At 41.4% G+C, this 27,526-nt stretch overlaps 1 protein-coding gene and 1 pseudogene across 1 annotated transcript in view; both read right to left on the bottom strand.

Moving 5' to 3' along the window:
* Positions 1 to 671: 671 nt before the first annotated feature.
* Positions 672 to 27,526, bottom strand: part of PTPN9 (protein tyrosine phosphatase non-receptor type 9) — an 81,558-nt gene continuing 54,703 nt past the window's right edge. Inside the window, exons 6-13 of the mRNA XM_036841807.1 lie at positions 23,020 to 23,130; positions 20,873 to 21,201; positions 16,578 to 16,671; positions 10,979 to 11,045; positions 4,304 to 4,382; positions 2,941 to 3,091; positions 2,312 to 2,519; positions 672 to 1,511 (exon numbers count right to left, since the gene is read on the bottom strand). Of these exons, the coding sequence (XP_036697702.1) occupies positions 1,297 to 1,511; positions 2,312 to 2,519; positions 2,941 to 3,091; positions 4,304 to 4,382; positions 10,979 to 11,045; positions 16,578 to 16,671; positions 20,873 to 21,201; positions 23,020 to 23,130 (1,254 nt within the window). The 3' untranslated portion in view covers positions 672 to 1,296. The remainder of the gene's footprint in view (positions 1,512 to 2,311; positions 2,520 to 2,940; positions 3,092 to 4,303; positions 4,383 to 10,978; positions 11,046 to 16,577; positions 16,672 to 20,872; positions 21,202 to 23,019; positions 23,131 to 27,526) is intronic.
* LOC118891542 lies at positions 9,212 to 9,424 on the bottom strand (annotated as a pseudogene).

Here is a 27,526-nt window from a genome sequence, read left to right as displayed (position 1 = left end):
CCCAGACAGGGGTTAAGCTTTTTATTGACACAGAACCCACCCAGCTTGAGCTCCAGGGTCTGGCAGGCTAGTAGGCAAGAAAGAGATGGGCATATGAGTGGACAGGGCCAAGTTGCATAAGAAAAAGAACGTTCTAGCAAAAGAAAAAGGGGCCCCAGCTCATTCTCTCAGGGAGGGAGTCTCATAGTATGTAGTTTCCTCTCTCTCACACGTGGGCTCCCTGTCTTTCCTTCTAAGACTTCGTACCGATTGCTTTTGGCTCTGGCTGCTCAGTGAATTCATCTCTGCCCAGATCCCAATCCCCAAGGGATAGGGAGAGGGGAGAGAGGGTCTGGAATCACAGTGGCGGTCTATTCCCAAAATTGGCAAAGTAAACAGAGAAAAACCATTAGATAAGGGCAATCCATGCTGAATTAAACCAGTGTCACCACAAACCAGTATTCTTGGCTCCAAAAGGCAGCATCCTGGAGAGAGATAAGTCATTATATAAGGATGAGGGCCTGTGGCAGGAGCATGGAGAGTGGATGTGTGTGTGTCCTCTTCCACCACTCTGCTGTCTGACAACAGGCAAGATGATCCCCAACCCCAGCTCGTCCAGGATAAACAGTAGGATCCAAAAAGCGAGGAGTCCTGAACTGCAACAAGAAGCCCCAGGAACTTCTACAAAGGAGTATCTCTGTGTATATGTATTTATAGAATACGACCATATTATCACATACAGTATATATTATATACACACGTACGTATGGACTCATACACATAAGTGCACATACACACACGCACACACAGAGAATGACAGAAAAGACTGGAATACACGCCCTAGGTATAAACGTGCTTGGCACTCAGGACGTTCTCTAGAATATGTAACTTGGTCAAGCTCTCTGGGAAGGAGGTGGATGCTCACCAAACCTCCCCATCAAATCCTAGCAAAGGGAAGGAATGGAAAAAGACCTTGAGAAGGAGAATGGCATTGGGAAAGGGGGGAGGGAGGTTCCTTCCCCACTTACCTCGGGGCCCCTGGCAAAAATCAATAGCCACAATTTGGTTTTAATAAGGCACAGTTCGATAGCAGGTGCTAGGAATTAAGAACACATTGCTGCTGGCCCTTTCTAGTGGCAATTTCACCACATCTATCTAGCCAAAGGGAAAGGCTGCCTTGCGTGCACGCGTGCGCCGGGAGACACAAGAAAGAGGTTGGTCCATGGCTTCAGTGTAACTGATGGCAACCTATAGGCTCAGCGGTGTCCAGGGTAGTTTAAGGAAGTCTGGCCAGCAGATAGGAGGCTCGTGGGACAGTTACTGACCCTCCATGGCCAGGAGGTTGTGGCTGGAGGGCACCATGCCCTCCCTCTCTGCAAACTCCAGGATTGCCTTGTAGCAGAAATAGTACTGCTCAGGGGTCTGGATGCTGAAGGCCCTCTGGGTCCTCATGCGGGACACTGTCTGGAACACATTTAGGGTGCCAAGCTCCTCCAGCTGTGCCAGGCAGATGTCCAATGAGCAGAAGGTACCTGAAGAAAGGAAGGAAGTGGTCATACCTGATCTACCTCTCCTCTTTCCCTCCCTCTACCAAATAACCCAGGCAGGATTAGATGAATGAATTCAATGGCAAGGTGCCTCATGGCAGGAGGCCAGTTGGCCTTAGGCCTGAAAGGGCTCAAGGAGGAGGTCACAGGGAGTGTTGAAGGCCAGAGCAATGAGAAGGCCTCTTGTCTCTCAGGACATATATGGGGGTAATAGGAGGAGTAGGTGGGAAGGTGACAGAGGAACTTCTTGCTTCGATCCCAGACAGAATGACAGCACTTCCACACCTGGGCCCTAATTTTCAGATTCCATAACTTCTCCACAGAGACCTAACACAAACCTATTCTTCCTTTCTCCCAAAGGGACCTCTGAACTAGAAGGCCAACAGTCCCTGCAATGTACATCCCCTTAAGGCAAAAGCTGCTAACTGGTTCCAGAATGGAGAGCACGGTCCAGGGTGGAAACCTCCCCAGGGAAGGGTATGGGAAGAAAGCAACAGCCCAGCTGAGCTCTCTGGGACACCCAGGTGACAGTGATGGGATCAGAAGATAATCATGCTGATGGGATGTATAAAGCATCAAACCCCTAGAGGACTTGGCTTGTGAAGTATATATTCTGGCCAGTACACCTAACGCTAGGGATACTAAAAGGACATTAAACAGGAATTTTTCATGGCAATTCACCACCAATGGATCAAATACTCACATTCTGGCAACTAAGACCTTTGTTATTCCTCCCCCACCCTTAGTGCCTCTGGATGCTCCAAGAGCTGCATCAGGTGCATTACCTGTCCTGCCAATGCCTGCACTGCAATGGACCACAATGGGTGGCTCAGGGCACTGCCCTTTGGAGCGTGCTCCCATGCTGCTGACGGCCAGCCTCTGCTGGTTCCTGACGGCTCTCAAGAAATCAATAAGGGAAGCTGCCGAGGAAGGGACACCATAATCTGGCCAGCTCAGGAACTGAAAGTGGGTCACGTGGCGTTTCTGCCGTTCCTTGGATGAAAAAAGAAGCAAAAGTTAATGAGGTCATTTCTCCTTGCCTCTGACTACCTTTGGCTTTTCCAGATTCTCAACCCTCTGGAATCGCTATCACCAAGGTTCCTATCACCCTCAAGTTTCTCCACAATTGCTTCTCTACGAACGCAAAGGAAAGATTAAATGTCTGGAGAGGGCAGAATTCCTATATTATATGATCCAGATTTCTTATGTTATAAAAAGTTTCATTCCTAAGTAATGCCACTGTTGTGTTGAGACAATATGGCTACTCTGGCTCTGAGCTGAATATCCTGATCCTGTTTCCAGAAGAATGGAAGTAACTTATAAGCTCCCTGGAATCCTGCCTATTCCCTTTGGACATTTTCTTTACAGTAAAGGTTTTCCCCCAGCTTCAAAAGAGTGAGAAAATAAAATTTACCTCTGTGTTGTGAATTTCTAGCGTTGTTTTCTTATAATGGTTCATATTCTCCACACCTAGATTGGTCACTGTGAGGAAGCCAAATCGGATCCGGGAGTCTTTTTCTAAAGGCCAGTATTGGCCACACTTTCTCCTGCCGCCCTCCTCGAAGCTGAAGACACACAGAGAAAGATAAGCCTTCCATCCTTCTTCTCCACAGCAATAACTCTGCTCTACCCATGACCTGCTGTACCCTTAGGCAGAAATGTCATCTCTTGCATTGCTTCTGTCTAATCTATCCCCTTGTTTCTTGGCAGAAAAAGGAAACCTTCATTCTAAACAGATGTAACAACAGCTAAATTTTCTGCATGTACTCATTCAGTGGACATTTATTGAGCACCAGCTACATCCATTTGGTCCCTTTCCTGATACCTCTTGGTACTCCTCACATATCTGGCATAAATACTGGGTGGACAAAGAAAGACAGTAGAGAAAATATGGTGGGCCAGGTCGAACTCCCTGCCCTATATCTCAGTTACTGTTCATTCTCTTCCCCAATGAGAGCCCTTGGCTGATAGAGGAGTGGGAAAGGCACAGTTCCTGGGATGCCAACAGGAGGTTTATGTAAAGGCCTAAAGTCCACCTCACTACTCTTCAGTGGCTCCAAAGTACTCCAAGGTGGTACTTCTTCTACTACCTCCCCTCCAAATCAAAGGTGGCTTGTAACAGTGCCATGAGGAAGGGATCTGAGCAAACAGTCTCATTAATTTTTTTCTCCTCATCTGAAATGGGTTATAATTATCATAATGATAATGATGATACTCATGAAATAGTAATTCCTAAAGTTTTGGCAGATACGTACACCAAAATTTCAAAAATATTCCTTTCATCAAGAGCTTCCTGCCTGACCTATTATGTTTTACATCTCTTTTTTTCAAGTTCTCCTACAGGTGGAAATATGAACAAGAAGAAAAATGGTCAAAAGTAGTAGGGAAAGGGAGAACTAAGGGGAACTGGTAATTCAGAAGCCAGGAAGACGGCTGACCTTTGGAAGTAGGGAGCAGGCTAAAAGTAAATTGCTCCATGTTTCCCAATGCTTCCTCTAGTAGTTATTAAGGCCAGGACCTCAGGATAGGCTGTAACTGGCACAGGGTCACCAGAGCCATGGATTAAAGCTTTGACAAGTTAGATCTATCTATCTCTACCATACCCTGGCTCTGTTAACTCTGGGTCAGCTAAGAAAAAAGCTAAGACATCTCAAACTCTTTGCCATGGCTTTCCTAATCCTCATTGTTTCTAAGAGCTAAACTCCCCTCTAGAACCACCCATGCTTGGGGACGGGGGAGGGGGGGAAGTGCAATGGGTAGAAAAGGGATGAACTCACCGGGTGGTCATGACAATCACCAAGACTTTTTGCTCCCATACCATGAGCCAGAAATCACGATAGGTATTCTCCAAAGGGCCTACAATGAAAGTAGAAGACAGGAACGTGACCCTGGGAAGCTCTTCTTTCCTTCTTAGGCTCTTCTGTATTTTCCCAACTACTAACTCCAAAGCACATACACTGGCTCCCTGCCTTTTTGACTATATCCCTGCTATTCAGGGTGGTCCTTGGGCAAGCAGCACCAGCACTGTATGGGAGAGTATTAGAAATGCACAGTCTGCATTTTAACAAGATTCCCAGGTAAAATTGTAGGTAGGCTACAGTTTGAGAAGCATTGCTACATATCCTCTTAGAGCCTCATCAACAGGGCTTCAGGTATCACATCCAGACTGAGAGTGTCAACTGTGCACATGTCTCTAGCTGTTTTCACCTCACCTAAGCCTTATAATCACCAGTTGCCTACTAAACCATTCCCCTTCCATGTCCCCTCATCCATCTCCTCAGACCCCGCATGTTTGCAATTCAGTCTCCTCCTTCAAAATTAGCTTTCTTTCTCTACTTTCTCAACTCTGTTAACAGTACTGACATTCTTAAATCACTCAGTCTCAAAAAGCTGGAGTCAACTCTGACTTACCCATTTCTTTCATCTCCCAGAAACAGACACCAAGTCCTAGATTTTTTTTGCCTTTGTAATGTTTTTGGTTTTTACCCTTTTGCCCCTATCCTGGTCTTCCTGCCGAAATTCACTGCCACAAAGACCATATCATCTTTTGTCTGAGTTCCTATAATACCACCTTGGTTTACTTTTCTGAATAGGAATTTTTCTTCCAGTCTATTCCGGATACCCTTGCCAGTTTAATCTTTCTAAAAAATTGCTTCATCACAATATAGACACACAAGCTCACTTCTGCCTCTATTCCTTTGTTCACATTCTCTCACCTCCATCGCCATTGGACTTTCTACCCATTTTCTTTTTTTTTTTTTCTTCTGGTTTTATTGAGCTATAATTGGCATACAACACTGTGTAAGTTTAAGGTATAGAGAGCATAATGATTTGACTTATTTATATCATGAAATGATCACCACAATAAGTTTAGTGAACATCCATCACCTCATATAGATACAAAATTTAAAAGGAAAAAAAAAAACCTTTTTCCTTGTGATGAGAACTCTTAGGTTCTACTTTCTTAACAGCTTTCATGTATAACACACAGCAGTGTTAATTATATTTATCACATTGCACATTACATCCCTAGTACTTATTCAGCTTATATCAAGAAATTTGTACCTTCTGACTGCCTTCATCCAATTTCCCCCTCCCCCCAACCCCTGGTAACCATAAATATGATCTCTTTTTCTATGAGTTTGTTTTCGAAATATAATTGGCCTACAACACTATGTTAGTTCCCGGTGTACAACATACAGGGATTTATATGTTGTTCGCTATTTCTATACACTGCAAAATAATCAACACTCTACCCATTTTCAAGTGCTGCCTCTTCCTTAAAGCTTTCTCTTAACACCACATTCCTTTTTTTAAAAAATTTATTTATTTATGGCTGTGTTGGGTCTTCGTTGCTGCACGCGGGCTTTCTTTTAGTTGCGGCAAGTGGGGGCTACTCTTCGTTGCGGCACGTGGGCTTCTCATTGCGGTGGCTTCTCTTGTTGCAGAGCACGGGCTCTAGGCGCGCGGGCTTCAGTAGTTGTGGCATGCGGGCTTCAGTAGTTGTGGCTCACGGGCTTAGCTGCTCCGCAGCATGTGGGATCTTCCCAGACCAGGGCTCAAACCCGTGTCCCCTGCGTTGGCAGGCGGATTCTTAACCACTGTGCCACCAGGGAAGCCCCAACACCACATTCCTTGTAGGGCTTCCTCTCATCTCAGCTCTTGATGGCACATCTGGATCAAAACATCTTAACTATTTAATGTATATGGTCTTACATCAGTCATTTTACTTTGTGAGAAGTAATCATATCTCAGCCAAACATGGTGCTGAGGGCAAGGGCTATGTCATCAACTACTCCTTTTACAGTTAGAATCTGTACAGGGCTGGGCACTCAGCAGGAACGTTGAAGATGCCTGTGAGCCAATAACTCCCTTTCAATCAAGTGAGTAACAACTGAGGATAATTCCTTATACTTCTCTAGTGCTTTTTCCTCCTTTGCTTTCAGGGAAGCAGGGCAGTACCAAGGGCTGATTTTGTCGTGGAAATCTGTTAATTGCACTACCATTTTGCTAAAGTCTCTTAGGAAGCACTAACATTTTATGATACTAGAATTCCCTCTTTGCAGAAGTGGACACTGCCAGGAGCATGTGAAGTCTTGGAAACAAGCTAAATGTCTAACAGGAGAGGATGTTAAATTATGGCATACCCCCAAATTTAAGCAGTCCATAAAGGTGATATTATAAGATCTGTATTTTGCTATGGAAAGGTATCCACAAGACAACCATCAACAGAAAAAAGAGATAATGTATAGAAAAAGCTCATTTTGTTAGATAGTTTATATGTCCATATCTATTTGTATGCACAGAATGAGGTTTAGAAGGAGATGCTGCAAAATGTTAACATTTTCTCTGGGTCTCTGGGTTATGAGTGATTTTCATCTTCATTTTCTACAATGGACATGGCATTACCAACAGCATGCATGTCAGAAGATAATAAAAACACCCTTTTCCCACCTCTGACTCTTAGCCTTGTTCACATCACACTATACTGCATCACAGCAGCTCTCATATACTTTATTTTCCACATTCAAACCACTGGCAAAATTGGTGTTGCCAATCAGAGCACCTGATAATACCACTTAGACTCAAGGCTGGACAGATAAGGGTCATAATTTCCTCAAAGGCATAAAAGAGAGATTTAGAAGGGAAAGTTACACTTCCCAGATTAGACTCTTTAACAGTAGACTTCTGTGAAGAAATAAAGTCAGCAGTTTATGCTGACATGGATGAAACAATCCACTAACCTGGCTTGCAAGGACTTTTGAATCAAACAGACATGTGCCCAATCCTGTCTGTGTCACTTACTAGCTGTGTGACCCAAGGTCACCTAACCTCTTTGGGCTTCAGTTTGTTTGTGGATTAATAAACCTTCCTTGCAGAGTGTCTATAATAATTAGATGGTGATTATATATCTAATATATAATAGATACTTTCAATAAATGACAGATATTATTAGAAATATTATGAATAAAAATCAGAATACTGAATACAGCCAAGAAGGTTAACCAGACAAATCAAACCAGCCTTCTCAACATCACAAGATCCCATTTTCCAGTCCTAACAGAGTGCTGATGCCTTCTAAAGATGATCAGTGTTTAACTCAAGAAATCCTCTCTCTCGTACTCCTGGATGAGCCTCTTCTCCTGGACAGGGCCTTCAGAGCCAGCCTGAAGGATCCAATCCCTGCAGAACTAGCAACCCTAAGAAGTGTCCATGCCTTCTAAACCTGGAGAGAGGAGCATTCTGAGACCCCTACAGTCAATCCTTACCCTCCATAAGCCCATCCATGCCACGGTCATCCTCCTCAACAAAGCCCTACTTCTCAGGCAGATCACATCCTAATCTATACCTGCCAAAAATCTTTCCTGATAGTTCTCTTATTTCTTCCTAGGGTCTTGAAAGGACTCTTGTTGGAGAGAGTAGTCCCTCCTAAGGGAAAAAAAATAAATCTGTGACCATCAGACCAATTACAATATACCAAGAATCCAAAGGCCCTTTTCCCTTTTCTTCTCCCTCAACTTCTATTTTGAAAAATTTGAAACCTACCAAAAGTTGAGGAACTTCCCTGGTGGCGCAGTGGTTAAGAATCTGCCTGCCAATGCAAGGGACACGGGTTTGATCCCTGGTCTAGGTAGATCCCACATGCCGCGGAGCAACTAAGCCCGTGCGCCACAACTACTGAGCCTGCGCTCTAGAGCCCGCGCTCTAGAGCCTGCGAGCCACAACTACTGAGCCCACGTGCCGCAACTACTGAAGCTCGCACGCCTAGAGCCCATGCTCCGCAACAAGAGAAGCCACCACAATGAGAAGCCTGCGCACCACCACGAAGAGTAGCCCCCACTCGCCGCAACTAGAGAAAGCCCGTGCGCAGCAACGAAGACCCAACGCAGCCAAAAATAAATCAAAAAAAAAAAAAAAGTTGAAAGAACGGTACAATGTACTCATACATTCTTTAGCTCGAAAGCTACCATTTTTAGCTATTGTTTTGCAAAGCCTGCTTCTCTATATATACACAACACATATTTTCTCTTTTACTGAACTATTTAAGCTTCAGACATTATGACATTTCACTCCTAAATACTCGAACACATATTTAGAAGAACAAGAACATTCTCCTGTAGAACAATCCTATTATCACACTGCAGCAATTAAACATTAATACAATAATATTATCTAATACACAGTCTCCAACTGTCCCAATAGTTTGTCCTTAACAAATTTTTTTCCAAATTGAGTTTGCAAGTATGGATGACACACTGCCTTTGGTTATCAATATCTCTTTAGTCTCCTTTAATCCAGAACAGTTCCGTCTTTTTTTTTCCCCCATGGCATTAACTTTGAAAAGTCTAAGCCAGATCTCTAGTATGTTCCACAATCTGGATTTGTCAGGTTTGTTCTCATTATTAGATTCAGACTTAAAAACTGGCAACAGGACTTCCCTGGTGGCACAGTGGTTAAGAATCCGCCTGCCAATGCAGGGGACACGGGTTCGAGCCCTGGTCTGGGAAGATCCCACATGCCGCGGAGCAACTAAGCCCGTGCACCACAACTACTGAGCCTGCGCTCAAGAGCCTGCGAGCCACAACTACTGAGCCCACGTGCCGCAACTACGGAAGCTCGCAGGCCTAGAGCCCATGCTCCGCAACAAGAGAAGCCACCGCGATGAGAAGCCTGCGCACCACCACGAAGAGTAGCCCCCACTCGCCGCAACTAGAGAAAGCCCGTGCATAGCAACGAAGACCCAACGCAGCCAAAAATAAATCAAAAAAAAAAAAAAAGTTGAAAGAACGGTACAATGTACTCATACATTCTTTAGCTCGAACGCTATCATTTTTAGCTATTGTTTTGCAAAGCCTGCTTCTCTACACTTGATCTTAGCCAAAAGGCCGAGAAGCGATTAGCCTGCTTCTCTATATATACACAACACATATTTTCTCTTTTACTGAACTATTTAAGCTTCAGACATTATGACATTTCACTCCTAAATACTCGAACACGTATTTAGAAGAACAAGAACATTCTCCTGTAGAACAATCCCATTATCACACTGCAGCAATTAAACATTAATACAATAATATTATCTAATACACAGTCTCCAACTGTCCCAATAGTTGGTCCTTAACAAATTTTTTTCCAAATTGAGTTTGCAAGTATGGATGACACACTGCCTTTGGTTATCAATGTCTCTTTAGTCTCCTTTAATCCAGAACAGTTCCCTGTCTTTTTTTTTTCCCCCATGGCATTAACTTTGAAAAGTCTAAGCCAGATCTCTAGTATGCTCCACAATCTGGATTTGTCAGGTTTGTTCTCATTATTAGATTCAGACTTAAAAACTGGCAACAGGACTTCCCTGGTGGCGTAGTGGTTGAGAGTCCGCCTGCCGATGCAGGGGACACGGGTTCGAGCCCTGGTCTGGGAAGATCCCACATGCTGCGGAGCAGCTAAGCCCGTGCACCACAACTACTGAGCCTGCGCTCTACAGCCCACGAGCCACAGCTACTGAGCTCACGTGCCACAACTAAAGCCCGCGCTCCGCAATGAAGAGTATCCCCCACTAGCTGCAAATAGAGAAAGCCTGCGCCCAGCAATGAAGACCCAACGCAGTCAAAATTTAAATAAATAAATACATAAATAAATTTATTTTTAAAAAAACAAAACTGGCAACATACAACATAGGTTATGTTGTGTAGTTCTCACTATACCACAACAGGAGGCATATAATATCTATTTGTCCATTATTGGTGATATTAAGTGTGATCATTTGGTTAAGGAGGTATCCGCCAGATCTCTTGCTGGCCATATTCCACAATGGTCAAAGGGCCTTAATTCCATATGATGGCCTGTCATGTCCTCCTATGTTGAGATTTCTCACCACCCTCTTTGAAGGAAACCTGGCATTCTCATTGAGATGGCAAAGAACAGGTCAGGAGTAGTACTAGGACCCACAAGAATATTAACAGAGGCTCCGTGTGAAATCCTCCTAGAGCGCCCAATACTTCACTGTCAGACCTAGCAAAGACTATCCATGTCAAGAGACTGCTGGCGTGCTCTGTGATGGTACAGGGACCAGCAAAAGCCTCTTAAGCCAGCAACACCCATTCACAGACTGAACTCAATCTCTGGGAAGTCCCATTGCCATTCCTTTATGTCCTACTCGACATAAAGAGCATCTCACTGGCCAGTGAACTCTGATGTCCCATTCCCCTGGGTTGGCAACACTAAGACACAGTCCAAAAACTTGTAGTAATGTTGTGTGTTCAAATCTCTAGTACAGAAACTCTACACCTCTCATCTGCCTTCCTCAATAACCCTCAATCTTTATGAAAGGCCAGGATCTAGTGGCTGCAACATCACCTCAAGTTACCATTTCCTTTAAAAATTATGCTATCATCTGATGCCAACAATCACAGGTAGATGACACAAAACCAATTTGTGAGGGGCAGACTACTTACCTTGTGTCCCAATGTAAGCATTCTTCTGTTTGTAGCCATCCATGAAACTGGCATTGATGTAATCTGTCTAATGATAAAAAGGAAATATCGTTGCAGCTGTGTGGGATATACCATTTGGGTAGGAAAATGATGTACTTAGTAAATAAAACTCAAGGTGTGAATTTTCTCTTTTTGTCAGGCAGAAAATGAGGAGTGAAAGGACCAATTCAAAACCTCACTTCCACAAACGTTACTGGGACAAGTGGATATCCACATGCAGAAAAAATGAAGCTTACCCCTTCCTCACATCATATACAAAAACTAACTCCAGGAAATTCCCTGGCGGTCCAGTGGTTAGGACTCAGCGCTTTCACTGCTATGGTCCATGTTCAATCCCTGGTCATGGAACTAAGATTCTGCAAGCCGCATAGCGAGGCCAAAAAAAACCCCCCAAAAACAAAAACAAACAAACCAACAAAAAACCTAACTCCAAATGGGTCACAGACCTAATGTAAGAGCTAAAACTATAAAACTCTTAGAAGAAAACATAGGATTAAATATTTGTGACCTTGGGTTAGGCAAAGCCTCCTTTGACACCAAAAGCACAAGCAACAAAAGAAAAAACAGATAAATTGAACTACATTAAAACTGAAAACTTTTGTGCTTCAAAGGACACCATCAAGAAAGTGAAAAAACAGGGGATTTCCCAGGTGGTCCAGTGGCTGAGACTCCACGCTCCCAATGCAGGGAGCTTGGGTTCGATCCCTGGTCAGGGAACTAGATCCCATATGCATGCAGCAACTAAAGATCCCGCATGTCACAACTAAGACCCAGTGCAGCCAAAATAAATAAATAAATAAATTTTTTTTTTTTAAAAGAAAAAAAGAAAGAAAGTGAAAACACCACCCACAGAATGCACACATTTGATAAGGGATTTGTATCTAGACTATATAAAGAACTCTCACAAATAAATAGTAAAAAGACAACTCAGTTTTAAAATGGGCAAAGAATCAGAATAGCCATTTTTCCAAGAAGATATATAAATGGCCAATAAGAACCTGAAAAGTTGCTCAACATCATTAGTCATCAGGGAAATGCAAATCAAAACCACACTGAGATACCACTTCACACTCACTAGAATGGCTACAGGTAAAAAATAATAACAAATATTGGCAAAGATGTAGAGAAACTGGAACCCTCATACACTGCTAGTGGTAATGTAAAATGGTGCAGTCACTTTGGAAAACCGTGGGGCACTTCCTCAAAAGGTTAAACACAGAGCTACCATATGACCCAGCAATTCCACTCCCAAAGGAAATGAAGACACAGATCTAAACAGAAAAACCTCATAAACAAATATTCACAGCAGCATCATTCATAATAGCCAAAAAATGGACACAACTCAATTGTTTATCAACTAATGAATGGGTAAATAAAATGTGGTGTATATCCATACAATGGAATATTATTTAGCAATAAAAAGGAGTGAAATACTGATACATGCTACAACATGTATGAACCTTGAAAACACGCTGAGAGAAACCAGACACAAAGGGCCATATATTGTATGATTCCATCTATGTGAAATGTCCACAACAGGCAAAAAGAGTAGACAAAAAGTAGGTGGGTTTGGGGGAAATGGGGAGTGACTACCAAGGCGAGGTTCTTCTTTAGGTGATAAAACTGTTCTAAAGTTGATTGTGGTGATAATTGCATGACTCTGAGAATATATTAAAAACCAACGAGTTGTACACTTTTAATGAGTGAACTGTATGGTATGTGAATTATATCTCAGTAAAGCTGTTATTTACAAAAAAGGAGTCCATTAGGACTTGTAGCACTACAGCTCAGAACCAAAGCCAAAAGGCAGGCAAGCCAAGCAACACGAGCAGGAACACCTGTCCATGCTGTGACACACAAAAGGCAAAGTGTGACTGGAGAAGGAAGAAAGCTATGCCTCATAGCTAGGACCATCAACAGCATGGGCCAAACGGGCTCCATTACTGCCTAAATTAACACAAAGCAAAAGCCACACACATTCAGAAGAGTCTCAATGAATAGCTCCTGACTCACTCTCTTCTGCGGGCCTTCTCCCACCTCCCAGTGTCCTCGGTCTTATTTACATCATTAGGCATCAGGGAAATTAAATAGGATATGGAAGGTTACAGGAGGACAAAAGTAAAAAAAGTTTCAACAGCAAAGTAGGGAAAATCCATACTCCACTCCACTCTAGAGAGATGGGAATGACTCCCCATCAACCCTTTCTCCACTGGGTTCCAACACTTGGAGGACAGTCTGAACTGTCAGTACCACACAGCCACCCTAAGAAAACATCTCCAGGGAGTTCCCTGGTGGTCCAGTGGTTAGTGCTTTCACTGCTGTAGGCCCGGGTTCAATCCCTGGTCAGGGAACTAAGATCCTGCAAGCTACACGGCTCAGCCAAAAAAAAAAAAGAAAACATCTCCATCTCATGGTCAAACCCATGTTATTTGGATATATGTCCATTAGATAGTCAGTCTACCAACTTATCCTCCCACTAATTATTTATTCAAGAGTTTCCTGCTCTGTTCTTCTCCCACAGCAACTGGTATTGACCTCATACTACTAGTGTTCTACCCTGACTTGGACACCTTCACTGAGCTAATGGAACATCTGCAGCAGACCCAGAAAGCTAAAAGTCTCACTCACCCCAACCAGGCTTCTCAATCCAGGGCCCACCCATAGTCAGCCAAAGCCCATCCTCTGTTCAGCCTGGCACATTCAAATGGTATACACTGCAGGACCCAGGTGAGAAGGCATAGAAAAGTACAAAGGATTTACCTGGTACATGCCAATCAACATATTATATAAGTAATATATGAGCTGTTACTCTTGGAGCTACCTTCATGCTTTGAAAAGAAATGCCACCTATTTAAAGGAGACATTTCTTTATAACTAAGGATACCAGCTTTTAGCATCCTTGTCTCTGAGAGCACTGGGAATTAAAATCAGCAACTTCAGAAGAATCATTACATATTAAAAACTGAAAATGACCTCAGAGATAAAGTATAGACTTAGGGGCAAACTGAAATAGCAGGAAGAACCACAGCATGCACATTATGTTATGGGCCAGGTTCAACTGAAACTGGACTAACGGCTTTGTAATTCCAGGTGAAATCTGTTAAACAATTCACTAATAAACCTGAATCCTCCACTTACTGTGGAAATAAAGCCTATACCAATATTTGTAGTAATGAGAGGGACTAAAACTCAAGCGATGAACTTCAGATTAATTACAGGATGACTAGAATAGTCTCCTGGTACACTGGGATTCACTCATTCATTCACAAATAATTTACTGAATGTCTGATATATGCCAGGCACTGTTCTAGGTCTTGGAGACAGAGTAGTCAACAAGACATACATTCAGATTATCTCTGACTCCAGAGCCCCAACTCAACTAAGATGATCTTGATAATACTGATGAATTTGCCTTCAGTCAGCCAGACTCTTAGCTAATGCCGCTGCAGGAAAACCCTCTGTAAGGATCCTAGACAGGATTATGAATTCAGTTTATGTGCTTGAAACACTAGGGTCAAAAGAGATTAAAGCCATGATCCTAGGGTACTGACTCATGTACCATACATACCCAAATATAAGGCAATGATTTTCCTAAGAATTATCCTCCAGAAAAAAGAGGGGGGATATAACAAGTCCCTATACTGTGTCATGTTAAGGGACACTATTTAAACTCCTTTTAAATAGTGAACAGCAACCTCAATCAATGCTGTTTTTTGATGTGCACAGAGGTCACCACACAGGACTGTTGTATCAGAAGGAAAAAGAAGGGCTTCCCTGGTGGCGCAGTGGTTGAGAATCTGCCTGCCAATGCAGGGCACACGGGTTCGAGCCCTGGTCTGGGTTCGAGCCCTGGTCTGGGAAGATCCCACATGCCGCAGAGCGGCTGGGCCCGTGAGCCACAATTGCTGAGCTTGCGCGTCTGGAGCCTGTGCTCTGCAGCAAGAGAGGCCCGCGCACCGCGATGAAGAGTGGCCCCCGCTTGCCACAACTAGAGAAAGCCCTCGCACAGAAACGAAGACCCAAGACAGCCATAAATAAATAAATAAATAAATAATGTTAGCTGTTAAAAAAAAAAAAAAAAAAAAGAAGGAAAAAGAAGAAATGTAACACCTATTTAATTGTTGATCTCAAAATTCTTAAGTGTTGGATGCTGCTGTAAACAAGTTATAATAAAGAGGACTTTAAAAAGGAATAAGTAAATGATAATGCTACAGAGGATTCATGAGATACAGGATGAATGAAAAGAAAAAACTGTGCTAATGTTATGCTAATAGACTTTTCTGACTTAGGATAAACTTTCCAGTGACAACACCAGGCACTTAAAAAAGGAAATAAAAATGATGTGTTCTGGAAAACTGTGTTAGATTGACTCAAAAAGTAGCTCAAATGAGGACAAAGAAACTGATGTTAAAGGTGTATGTGAAGAGTTTGAATAACTTTTCACTAAATATCTCTACTAAGTACATGTGATTTTTAATATGCACAGATATGATCAAATTAATACATTAAATAATAAAGGCATTTGACCAATTCATCTCTATCCCTATATATTTATGTATACACTAGTTGTCCAAAATTTTTGTCAGATCTTCTAGATGGAAAAATCAGAGGTCACTTTCTTTTTTTAAGAGTTGGATTTCCTTTTTTTTTTTTTTTTAAATATTTATTTATTTGGCTGTGCTGGGTCTCAGTTGCGGCATGCAGGATCTAGTTCCTCGACAAGGGATCAAACCCAGGCCCCCTGCATTGGGAGTGTGGAGTCTTAACCACTGGACCACCAGGGAAGTCCCAGAGGTCACTTATAATGAGAGTTGCCTGGTATTGATGCATATACACTCACCAGTATGGTGGATGACACGACTATGACTTTATTAGGAGTAAAAGGCGAAATAATTGAACATTTATCGAGCACCTACAGTAATATGCCAAACTTTGTGCTATCAGCATGTACATAAAGTATTTTATTTAATTTCTACTTAGTACTGTGAGATGGGCACATAGGGACTTGCGTATGTTAACAACTAGTATGTAGCCTAAAACTCAAACCTTGGGGCTTCCCTGGTGGCGCAGTGGTTAAGAATCCACCTGCCAATGCAGGGGACACTGGTTTGAGCCCTGGTCTGGGAAGATCCCACATGCCGCGGAGCAACTAAGTCCGTGCACCACAACCACTGAGCCTGCGCTCTAAAGCCCATGAGCCACAACTACTGAGCCCGCATGCTGCAACTACTGAAGCCCGCGCACCTAGAGCCCCTGCTCTGCAAGATAAGCCACTGCAATGAGAAGCCCATGTACGGCAACAGAGTAGCCCCTGCTCGCCGCAACTAGAGAAAGCCCACGCGTAGCAACGAAGACCCAACGTAGCCAAAAATAAATAAATTAAATAAATAAATTTAAAATATATATATATATAGTTTAAAAAAATAAAAAAATAAAACTCAAACCTTCTCTCTCTGGCTTACAGTCTATGTTCTTTCTACTACAGTATTAGTAAGCTTCACTTTGGAAGAGGCTTAAATTTCCCTCAGTGCTCCTAAAAGGATGGCATTTATCTTTCTACCTGAGCGTGGCCGCTTCGTTTTGTCAGCTTCACTCTAGTTTGGTCCAGGCAGGGTACATCCCCATAGCGGTTCTTCTCTAGGTTTCCTGGAGACCTGAAGGAAATGAAACAAACTAAAATAAAGAAAAAAAAAACAGCTACAAGAGTTGAAAATGGATGACAATGGAAGTGGAACTGAGCGCAAGTCAGGAAATTGTTGTCATTCATTACTTTTTTTTTTTTGGTACTATTTGCTTTTGAAAAAATCATTTGCATACATATTGATTAAAAGCAAAAAAAAAAAAACTTATAAAGACCACGCATATAAAGTAATACTCTATATTGTTCATAGGTATGAATGTATATGTAACAGTATAAACAAAATGACCTGGTAGGAAACATACCACATTCATACTAGTGACTGCTTCTGGGGAATGAGGAGAACTGATGGTGAGGATTAGAAGGATTTCAACTTTACAATTAATTCTTTTATATAAAAAAAAGATGAAGCAAATCCAACAAAATGCTAAAAACTGTCAGTACTAATGCCAGTGATAGGAAATAGTTGTTTGTCACGTTCTGCTCTGTTCTTTTTCATATTTAAAAAAAAAATTCCCAGACTTCCCTGGTGGCACCAGGGTTAAGAATCCACCTGCCAATGCAGGGGCCACGGGTTCGAGCCCTGGTCCAGGAAGAGCCCACATACCACGGAGCAACTAAGCCTGTGCACCACAACTACTGAGCCTGCACTCTAGAGCCCGCAAGCCACAACTACTGAGCCCGCATGCCACAACTACTGCAGCCCACGCACCCAGAGACTGTGCTCTACAACAAGAGAAGCCACCACAATGAGCAGCCTGCACGCCACAACGAAGAATAGCCCCCGCTCGCCGCAACTAGAGAAAGCCTGTGTGCTGCAATGAAGACCCAACGCAGCCAAAAATAAATAAATAAATTTATTAAACACAGTTTGAGTACTCTGTGGATTTAAAAAAAAAAAAAATCCTTCTTCTCACACAAATAAGCCCAGCTGATATTTTACAAAGTTCCAAGAACAATTCAATAGAAAGAATACTCTTTTCGACCAACAGTGCTGGAGCAATTAGACACCTACAGGGAAAAAAATTTGAACATCAACCTAAACCTTACACCTTACACAAAAATTAATTCAAAATGGATCACAGACTTAAATTAAATGCAAAACATAAACCTATAAAAATTTTAGGAAAAAAAACATAGAAAATCTTTGGATTCTAGGGCTAGGCAATGTGTTCTTAGACTTGACACCAAGAGCATGATCTGTACAAGGAAAAACTGTTAAAGGAACTTCATCAAAATAAACTTCTGCTTCACAAGAGACCCAGAAGAGGATGAAAAAAAAAGCTACAGACTGGAAGAAAATATTCGCAAACCATGTATCCAACAAAGAACCAGTACCTAGAATATAAAGAACTCTCAAATCCCAACAGTTTAAAAAAAAAATCCAAATAGAAAACGGGCAAAAGACATTTTACAACGAGAATATAGAGACGGCAAAGAAACACATGAAAAGATGCTCAATATCATCAGATAGTAGGAAAATGTAAATTAAAACCACAATTCTAATTTTAATTTAGGGATCTCATCACACACTTATCAGAACAGCTAAAATAAAAAATAGTGACAACACTGAACGCTGGTGAGGATGCAAAGAAAATGGGTCATTCATATATTGCTGGGAGGAATGCAGAAGGGTACAGCCACTCTGGAAAAGAGCTGGGGAGTTTTTCATAAAACTAAACACATACTTACCATATGACCTATCAATCCCACTCTTGGACATTTATCCCAGAGAAATAGAAACCTATTTTCACACAAAACCTAGACACAAATGTTCACAGCAGCTTTACTTGTAATAGAAACTGGAAACAACCCAGATGTCCTTCAACAGGTAAATGGTTAATTGGTTAACAGTTTGTACTGTGGTTCATCCATACCATGGAATATTACTCAGCAATAAAAAGGAACAAACTTGATACAAATAACAACTTGGGTGAATCTCCCGAGAATTACACTGCGTGAAAAAAGGCAATCCCAAAAGTTTACACATAGTATGATTCCATTTATATAATAACATTCTTAAAATGATAAAATTATAGTAATGGAGAATTGATTAGTGGTTGCAGGGGTTAGGGATGGGGAGGGGTGGAATGGAGGTATGTGGTTATGGAATTCTGTATCTTGACTGCAGTTCTGTATACACAAACTTACCTGTGTGATAGAAATTGTAAAGAACTAAATACACATACACACACTAAAACTGGGGAAATCTGAATGAGATTGGTGGATTGTATCAATATCCTGGTTGTGATACTATATTAAACTTCTGGGAGATGTTACCATGGGATAGCTGTGGAAAGGGTACACATGATCTCTCTGTATTATTTCTTACAAATGCATGTGAATCTACAATCATTTCATAATAAAGTTAAATTTTTAAAATTTAAAGTTAAATTTTTAAAAATCCTTTGAAAGAATGGTATAGGGGAGGAAAAAAAAGGGAAAGAAAGTCTCTTGGTCCACGGGCATCCTGGACAGCAGTGAATACTCTGATATCTACTTCTTAATCTAGAATTCCATGGGAAACAGTTTGTTCTGTGTAAGTAGTTCTACTGGAACTTGGTGTAAGACAGGGGCCTGAAGATGTTGAGGATTCTGGTTTCTAGTTCCTGAAGTGGCGGACGTTTTCACTGATTCAATAAATAAAGAGGCAAGATTGAGAAGTCCTTCCACAGGACTAGGATGTCTTCTCTGATTATAACACGACAAATGGCTTGGGTGAGCACAATCCAAACCCACTTTTTTAATGTGGGGAAGGGGAACCATTGTAGAAATGACACCTCAAGGACCCCTCAGTAGAAGCACCCAGAGCAGGGTCAGAAATACCCAGGACAAGTGTGCATCCTCTGCTCTGGCTGGGAAAAAGACTGGATACATACAGGGGTCTTGAGCTGGTAGGGATGAAACAGAGCTGTGTGGGAAAGAAGAATACTCTCCCCACATGATATATACTCTGCTTTCTCTCTCTCTCTCTTTTTTTTTCTTATTTTCCTTTGCATTCTTGTTCTGCTTATTGATTTTTTTTCTCAATTGCTTCTTCTCTCTTACTTCCCTTATCTGTTTCCTAACTCATTATTTTCCCTCTTTTTTTTTCCTTTTCCCTCTTTCCTCACTCCCTGCATACCTTCTTTACAGCACACTGACTAAGCTGGACCAGAATTACAAGGGGAAAGAGGTACTCAAAGAATCACGGATTCCTAAAACATTTAAGCTACAAAAGAGTAAGTAGGTATCAGTGAGTCTAATATCAAATACTACACACAGGAAAACTGAGGTGCAAAGAAGAGAAATAACTTGGGTAAGTTACAGAGGGTATTTTTGGCTAAGCTGGAACTTGAGCCTGGGACCCACTGGGGAGAGCTTCCTTAATTTTCTTTTTTTTTTTTAAGATATTTTTTTTTGATGTGGACCATTTTTAAAGTCTTTATTGAATTTGTTACAATATTGCTTCTGTTTTACGTTTGGTTTTTTGGCCGTGAGGTATATGGGATCTTAGCTCCCTGACCAGGAAACGAACCCGCACCCCCTGCACTGGAAGGCAAAGTCCTAACCACTGGACTGCCAGGGAAGTCCCTGAGCTTCCTTAATTTTCAACAAACAATCTCAAAACTTAGAGAAAAAGAAGCTTTTGCAACAGCCAATGAAAACATGGTAAGATAAATGACAGCAGCAGTAAGAGAAATGATCCACGCTCTATTGCCAACAATAGTTATCAAGTGGTTATAAACCAGTTATAGAATTCAGGTAGAAGGAAAATCCCACAAGGCTGAATTCCAAAGAAGCAACTCTTCTCTCTTATTGACTGTGGATTATTTTAAATGGACCAGTACCCCTCCTCAGAAAGTAATGTAATACTATAAATGCTGTAGGGAGAAACTGCCCAAATGAAAGGACCAGAGATCAAATCGACAGCCTACATTTTTGTTTTTTTCCTAAAAACACTTGCATATCAGGGAAATATCAAAAAATGTATCCATTAGTACACAGTTCCTCCATTGGGACCAAAGATCTTCAGAAATTTCAGAGCATACGCTGTTGGCAACAAGCACCAAGAGGTGCCTCTTTCTGAATGAGAGAAACTATCATCTAAGTGAGAGTGAGGCTCCTAACACAAGAAAGAGCCTCTGTTAAGGAAGTGAGGTGTGGAAGGAGGGGGTAGCCACCGCGTGCCACAGCATCTTGGAAAGTGATCGCTGGCCCAAACCTTTCCTACTTACATGGAACAGTGGAAAGTGCCAACAGGGTTCTCACGACGGATGTCTTCATACTCCTCATATATCCCCCGCTTTTGCCTGGTGCTAACATAGTCCATCAATTCTTGGATGGTCATGGCATGGGGACCTGGGACATGCACTGAGTCCCAGTCTAAGGTCGGAGGGAGGGAGAACAGGATGATCTCATCGAAGGGATCTGGGTGGCCGTTCATCTGGGATAGAAACTGGAAATTCCAAGTGGCGAGGTCAATTTTGACGTACCCACCCAGGTTTTCTGGAAGGCACTCCCTGGGCAGGTGCTGGGTGACTTCAGATGTCTTTAATATCTGAATCTGGAAGGCCAGAAAGAACCACGTGAGTATGTGGGGAGGGACGGGAACAAACAGATAAGAAAAAAAGTGCTTTGAAGAATGATATGAGATTTGCTTGAAATACCTGGTAAACTTAGAAAAGGAGTAGACTGAATTTCATCTGCTTGGGAATGAAGACCTATGAATTTCCCAGAAAAGGTTTGACTTCTCACAATGTATATCAAATTCATTCCTGGAATTAGGGGCCCTGTTATAAACCTTATATAAACGTAGGTATAGTGAACCAAGCCTTTATACTATTTACAAGGCTTTCCAGTACCATCTCATGTGGGTATTCACCTTTTTGACTACTAAGAATGCATGGGGAGTGGTTATTTCTGTCAACCCCATACTAAGGCAACCAATTCTAAGCCTGTTGGCTTCTGTTTTACTCACAGCTTGGTATGGACATTCTCAAAGATAGGTTTCTGTGAAAGTAAGACAAGACCAGCCACCCAGAGGCTGGGTAGCCCAGGAAAAATGCTAGAGAAGTAATTGTAATACTTAATTCCTCTCTCTGCTTGGACACAGCCATACTGGACCAAATTAGCCTAGTTGGTTCTTTTTGGAATCTGTGTGGAATGGGAATGTTTGCCTTGCTTGCTGTTGCCTCTTCCTGGAATGCTGCTTCCTGGAATGCCCTCTTTTCCTCTTTGGCCTCTTCAAGGACGAGCTTATAGCTCAACCTCTTCTGTGAAGCCCTCCCTGACAGTCTGAGACAACATTCTCCTCTATGTTTCTCAGAGCCACAGTCCTCTGAACATGTCTGTGTCCCCTTTCATGACCATAAGCTCCTCAGGAATAAGGGCTATCTCACTCAACTTTTAATTCCCAGGGCCCAGAGCCTGGACTGTAAAGGTGCTGAATATATTTTGAGTTCATACATGCATGTATATCCTTGTATATAATTCAAGTGTTAAGAACTTGCCTAAGGAGTCCTCTCAAAGAGTTATCTTAGGAAAGACATCTCCTACTCTAGGGTCACTAGGTCACTAAGTAGCTTCCGCAGAACCAAACATCTTTAGTTTCCCCTCTCCAACCCAAGTCGCCTCAGCTACAAAGATCTGTATTGTTATTATTCATATAATCTCATACTAAAAAAAAAACCCTCTGATAATATTTTACAACATTATTATCTTATTTTATTATACCAATGTTTCATATACCCTTTCTTTCAAGGGTGAGAAATGAATGAGTAAATGACTGAAACCATAATCTTTCCATCCTGGAATACTCAGGGGATGATAATAGAATCAAGATAATTTTAGACAACGCTTTTGAAGTTGGGAAGCAACAAGCTGTTTTAAGAGAAAATGCCAGGAATAAAAGTAAAAGAGAGATTGAGAGTCTCCTCCACCACCGTGGTGGTCAAGGGGACTGAATATTTCCAGTTGAACAAATTCAAACACCAGTTCTACTGATGTAATTATATTAGAAGTTGTTAAATATTAAAAGCCTGTAGAGCCACAGGACTAAATTTTGGAAGTAGTAGCTATCTCTAAGTCACTCATGGGACACATTCCTTCGATACTATCTGCATGCAAGGTGCTACATACAGGGGAAGTGCCCAAACTATGTCCAGGTCCTAACTTCAAGGAACTTGTACAGTAAGAAAGGCAGCCTATACTGGGCTGAGTAAAGAATAAAGCAGAGAATATAAGTGAACACACTAACAGAAGCAGAAAGAGAAACAAGCCAGGAAGGTTTTTTGAAGGTAGAAAATTAATTGGCAGGTTTCAGCAGTAGAGATGGAAATGTATGTATCCCACCTCCAAATAAAATTAAGTTAGCTTCCTTTACCCTCTCCCGGACTTTGTCCTTCAGAAGGAGGCTGATGATGGAATAGGGCACTCGGAACCATATGGGTGCTCCCACAATCAGCACTTTCTTCAAACGAGCTGGAAAAGCTCCCTGCGGAGAACAATACAAGGATTTAAAAATACCAATTAGGGCACTGCAACAGTGCCTAATGGGACCTTTGACTGTTCAAGTACAAAGTTTAGGTTTTTTGCTCTTCTCACCATTCTTACCCAGCAGGGGGAGTCTATAGCTTAATTCAGGTTTCACTTAGTAGCTAGAGAAAAAGTGGTTAAAAAGAAAGAAATGGGGGCTTCCCTGGTGGTGCAGTGATTGAGAATCTGCCTGCCAATGCAGGGGACACGGGTTTGAGCCCTGGTCTGGGAAGATCCCACATGCCGTGGAGCAACTGGGCCCGTGAGCGACAACTACTGAGCCTGCGCATCCGGAGCCTGTGCTCCGCAAGAAGAGAGGCTGCGATAGTGAGAGGCCCACGCACCGCGATGAAGAGTGGCCCCCGCTCGCCGCAACTAGAGAAAACCCTCGCACAGAAACGAAGACCCAACACAGCCAAAAATAAATTTATAAATTTATAAAAAAAAAGAAAGAAAGAAATGGAAGCAACCTAAATGCCCATCAACAGAGGAATGGATAAAGAAGATGTGGTACATATATATATATATATATATATATATATATATATATATATATATATATATAATGGAATATTACTCAGCCATAAAAAAAACAAAATAATGCCATTTGCAGCAACATGGATGAACCTAGAGATCGTCATACTGAGTGAAGTAAGTCAGACACAAAAAGACAAATATCATATATCGCTTATATGTGGAATCTACAAAAAGTATACAAATGAACTTATTTACAAAACAGAAGTAGAGTCACGGATGTAGAAAACAAACTTATGGTTACCAGGGGATGAAGCGGGGAGAGGGATAAATTGGGAGATTGGGATTGATATATACACACTACTATATAGAAAATAGATAATAAGAACCTGCTGTATAGCACAGGGAACTCTATACTCTGTAATGGCCTACACGGGAAAAGAATCCAAAAAAAAAAAAGAGTGGACATATATAGATGTATCAATATAACTGATTTGTATACCTGAAACTAACACAACATTGTAAATCAACTAAACTCCAATAAAAATTTTAAAAAAAGAAAGAAAGAAATTAAAAGCTGATTTACCTTTAAAAGTAATCATGTTATGGAGAAACAGAGAGGAACAAAAGTTTGGCCTGGCACACCTCAGAATTATAGGTGAGTGTGCTGGAATCTGCACATTTAAATGCATGGGCTTTGAGTTATTTGATCTGGACCCATTTAATGACAGAGAAAGACTTCAGGACTTTTGGTTACATTAGTAAGAGATACCCTAAAGTTTCTCAAGTCTTCCTGCAGATCTGAAAGAGGAATCTCAAAGGAAACTTTGATAACAGATGGATATCTCCTTACCATTTTTTCCTGTGATTATATTTCCCTGATCATGTGAGTTCTCTATGATTTTTATTGTCAGCACAATGCTGCATTTTCAAAGAAACTCTTATTTGTGAAACAAATAAATAAAATAAAAAATAAAAGTAACAATGTTATGTTGTCAATATAAGCTTTATGGATCAAAACTACTCTGACTGCTCTTGTCAGCATACACGTGTGCATCCTTAAGTTCTGATTATTAAAACTTTAAGGAACAATTAGATCACGAATAAAATGAACATGAAACATTTCTCATAATCTTTCCTTTATTCTGATATCTGTGTGTTTATAATCATTGATTTTCCACTCATCTCTTCATCTATTTATGTATTCATTCATTCAATCAATCAATATGATCTAGCGGGCACAAGGGCAAATGAGGTCTAAAAGAAAAGAGACACCCTGATCTGCACAAGGCATAAGAATGAAAAATTATTCCTTCTTAATCCATAGCTCTTGGTTTCATTCAGTTTCTCAATATTCCAGCACTTCTCATAGACAGGGATACTGAATAATACTGGTATTCTAACTGGGAAGAAATTATTCCCAGTTAGATTATAATAGTATTTTTTTAAAAATATTTTTATTTATTTATTTTTGGCTTCGTTGTGGCACGCAGCCTTCTCTAGTTGTGGTGTGCAGGCTCCAGAGCACACAGGCTCAGTAGTTGTGGCATGCGGGCTCTCTAGTTGTGGCACGCGGGCTCTCTGGTTGTGGCGTGCAGGCTTAGTTGCCCTGCGGTACATGGGATCTTAGCTCTCCGACCAGGGATCGAACCCACGTCCCCTGCAGCAGAAGTCAGATCCTTAACCACTGGACCACCAGGAGAGTCCCCCCTATAATAGTATTTTTTTTTTCGGCTGTGTTGGGTCTTGGTTGCTGCATGGGGGCTTTCTCTAGTTGCAGTGAGTGGGGCTACTCGTCGTTGTGGTGCACAGGCTTATCATTACAGTGGCTTATCTTGTTGTGGAGCACAGGCTCTAGGAGCGCAGGCTTCAGTAGTTGTGGCTCGCGGGCTCCAGAGCGCAGGCCCAGCAGTCACAGCACACGAGCCCAGTTGCTCTGCGGCATGTGGGATCTTCCCGGACCAGGGCTCAAACCCATGTCCCCTGCATTGGCAGGCGGATTCTTAACCACTGTGCCACCAGGGAAGTCCCTATAATAGTATTTTAAAGTATTATAATAGCATTTTAAAGTACAAAAGATAAATACAAATTATAATAGTATTTTAAAGTATAAAAGATAAATATGAAAAAATTAGCCACCCAAAAATTAATAATCAACATAAAAGTATAATGGTAAAAAGCCTCTGGTTTGGGGGCTTCCCTGGTGGTGCAGTGGTTAAGAATCCGCCTGCCAATGCAGGGGACAAGGGTTCCAGCCCTGGTCCCGGAAGATCCCACATGCCGCGGAGCAACTAAGCACGGGTGCTACAACTACTGAGCTTGTGCTCTAGAGCCCGTGAGCCACAACTACTGAGCCTGTGTGTCACAACTCCTGAAGCCCGCGCGACTAGAGCCCGTGCTCTGCAACAAGAGAAGCCACTGCACCGCAAGTAAGAGTAGCCCCCACTCACTGCAACTAGAGAAAGCCCGCACAGCAACCAAGACACAACACAGCCAAAAATAAATAAATTAATTTAAAATATTAAAAAAAAAAAAAGCCTCTGGTTTATAATAGTACTTGTGCACACAAGCACCATCTCTTTCCCTGTCTCTCTCCCCCTGTAAGTCACTGGTCATACAAAAAAGATGATTTATCCTTGGTGTCTGCTACGTTTATATATACATATATACGTATACATTTTTTTAGCCTAGGAATATACGTCATAAGAAACATGGAAGACACATAATTTTAAAATCTTATTGAAAGACATAACAAAAGACTTTAAAAAAATCCATAACACAAAACATAGCATTCCCGGACAGGAGAAGATGACGCTGTAAAGATGTCAATTCTCCTTAAATTATCAATTCATTATATCCAAATTAAATCCCAAAGTGTTTTATCTTCCAGAACTTGACTGAGTGACTCTAACATTCATCTAATCAAAAGATGTTGATTTTTTAAAATATTTTCTCATCAGATTTATAATTTTGAATAAGTGGTTATCTCTGGGGAATGGCACTGGGGTGTGTGAGGGAGTGGTCAGAGACTTTTCCTTGAATTACTTTGTAATTGCTCTTATAATTTATTAAAACTAGTTATAAAGTTTGTTTTTAGTATGCATGTTATATATCAGTAAAAATTTAAATAAAAGCACATGAAAGTGCATGTAAAAGAATAAAAGTGCAAAAAGGTCAAAACAACTTTTAGAAATAAAGAATACAGGGAAGCTTGTTGTATACGATATTAAACTTTATTATAAGGCTACAATAAATTAAAAAGTGAATATGTTGGTCTAGATGCCTAGATCAATAGAACAGGGAGTCCAGAAACAGACATACTTACCATATGGAAATTAAGTATAAGATAAAGGTGTTATCCCAAATGAGTAGGGAAATAAATGTATTAGTTAACAAATGTTGCCAGGACAGCTATTTGAAAACAAATTACTTTGTCCATAATATTATGCACCATATATAATATGATATATTATTAAATATACTATATGTAATATTGCATATTAAAACGATAATGAAAAATTAAGAAAACATAGTAGTATGACAAAAGACACCATAAAGTTGAACAAATTATAAACTGCAAAAATGCTGGTAACACATACTTAATAATACTCTTAATATTCTTAATAACAAGTCTTGTAAATCGATGAGACAAACACTTCAATAGAAAATTGGGTAAGGACTTCCCTGGTGGCGCAGTGGTTAAAAATCCACCTGCCAATGCAGGGGACATGGGTTTGAGCCCTGCTCCGGGAAGATCCCACATGCTGCGGAGCAACTAAGCCTGTGCGCCACAACTACTGAGCCTGCACTTTAGAGCCCGTGTGCCAGAACTAATGAAGCCCACGCACCTACAGCCCATGTTCCGCAACAAGAGAAGCCAC

Source organism: Balaenoptera musculus, chromosome 2 (genome assembly GCF_009873245.2).
Source record: "Balaenoptera musculus isolate JJ_BM4_2016_0621 chromosome 2, mBalMus1.pri.v3, whole genome shotgun sequence".
NCBI lineage: Eukaryota > Metazoa > Chordata > Mammalia > Artiodactyla > Balaenopteridae > Balaenoptera > Balaenoptera musculus.
Note: the sequence above shows the minus strand (reverse complement) of the source record. Positions and strands in the feature narration are given on the sequence as shown.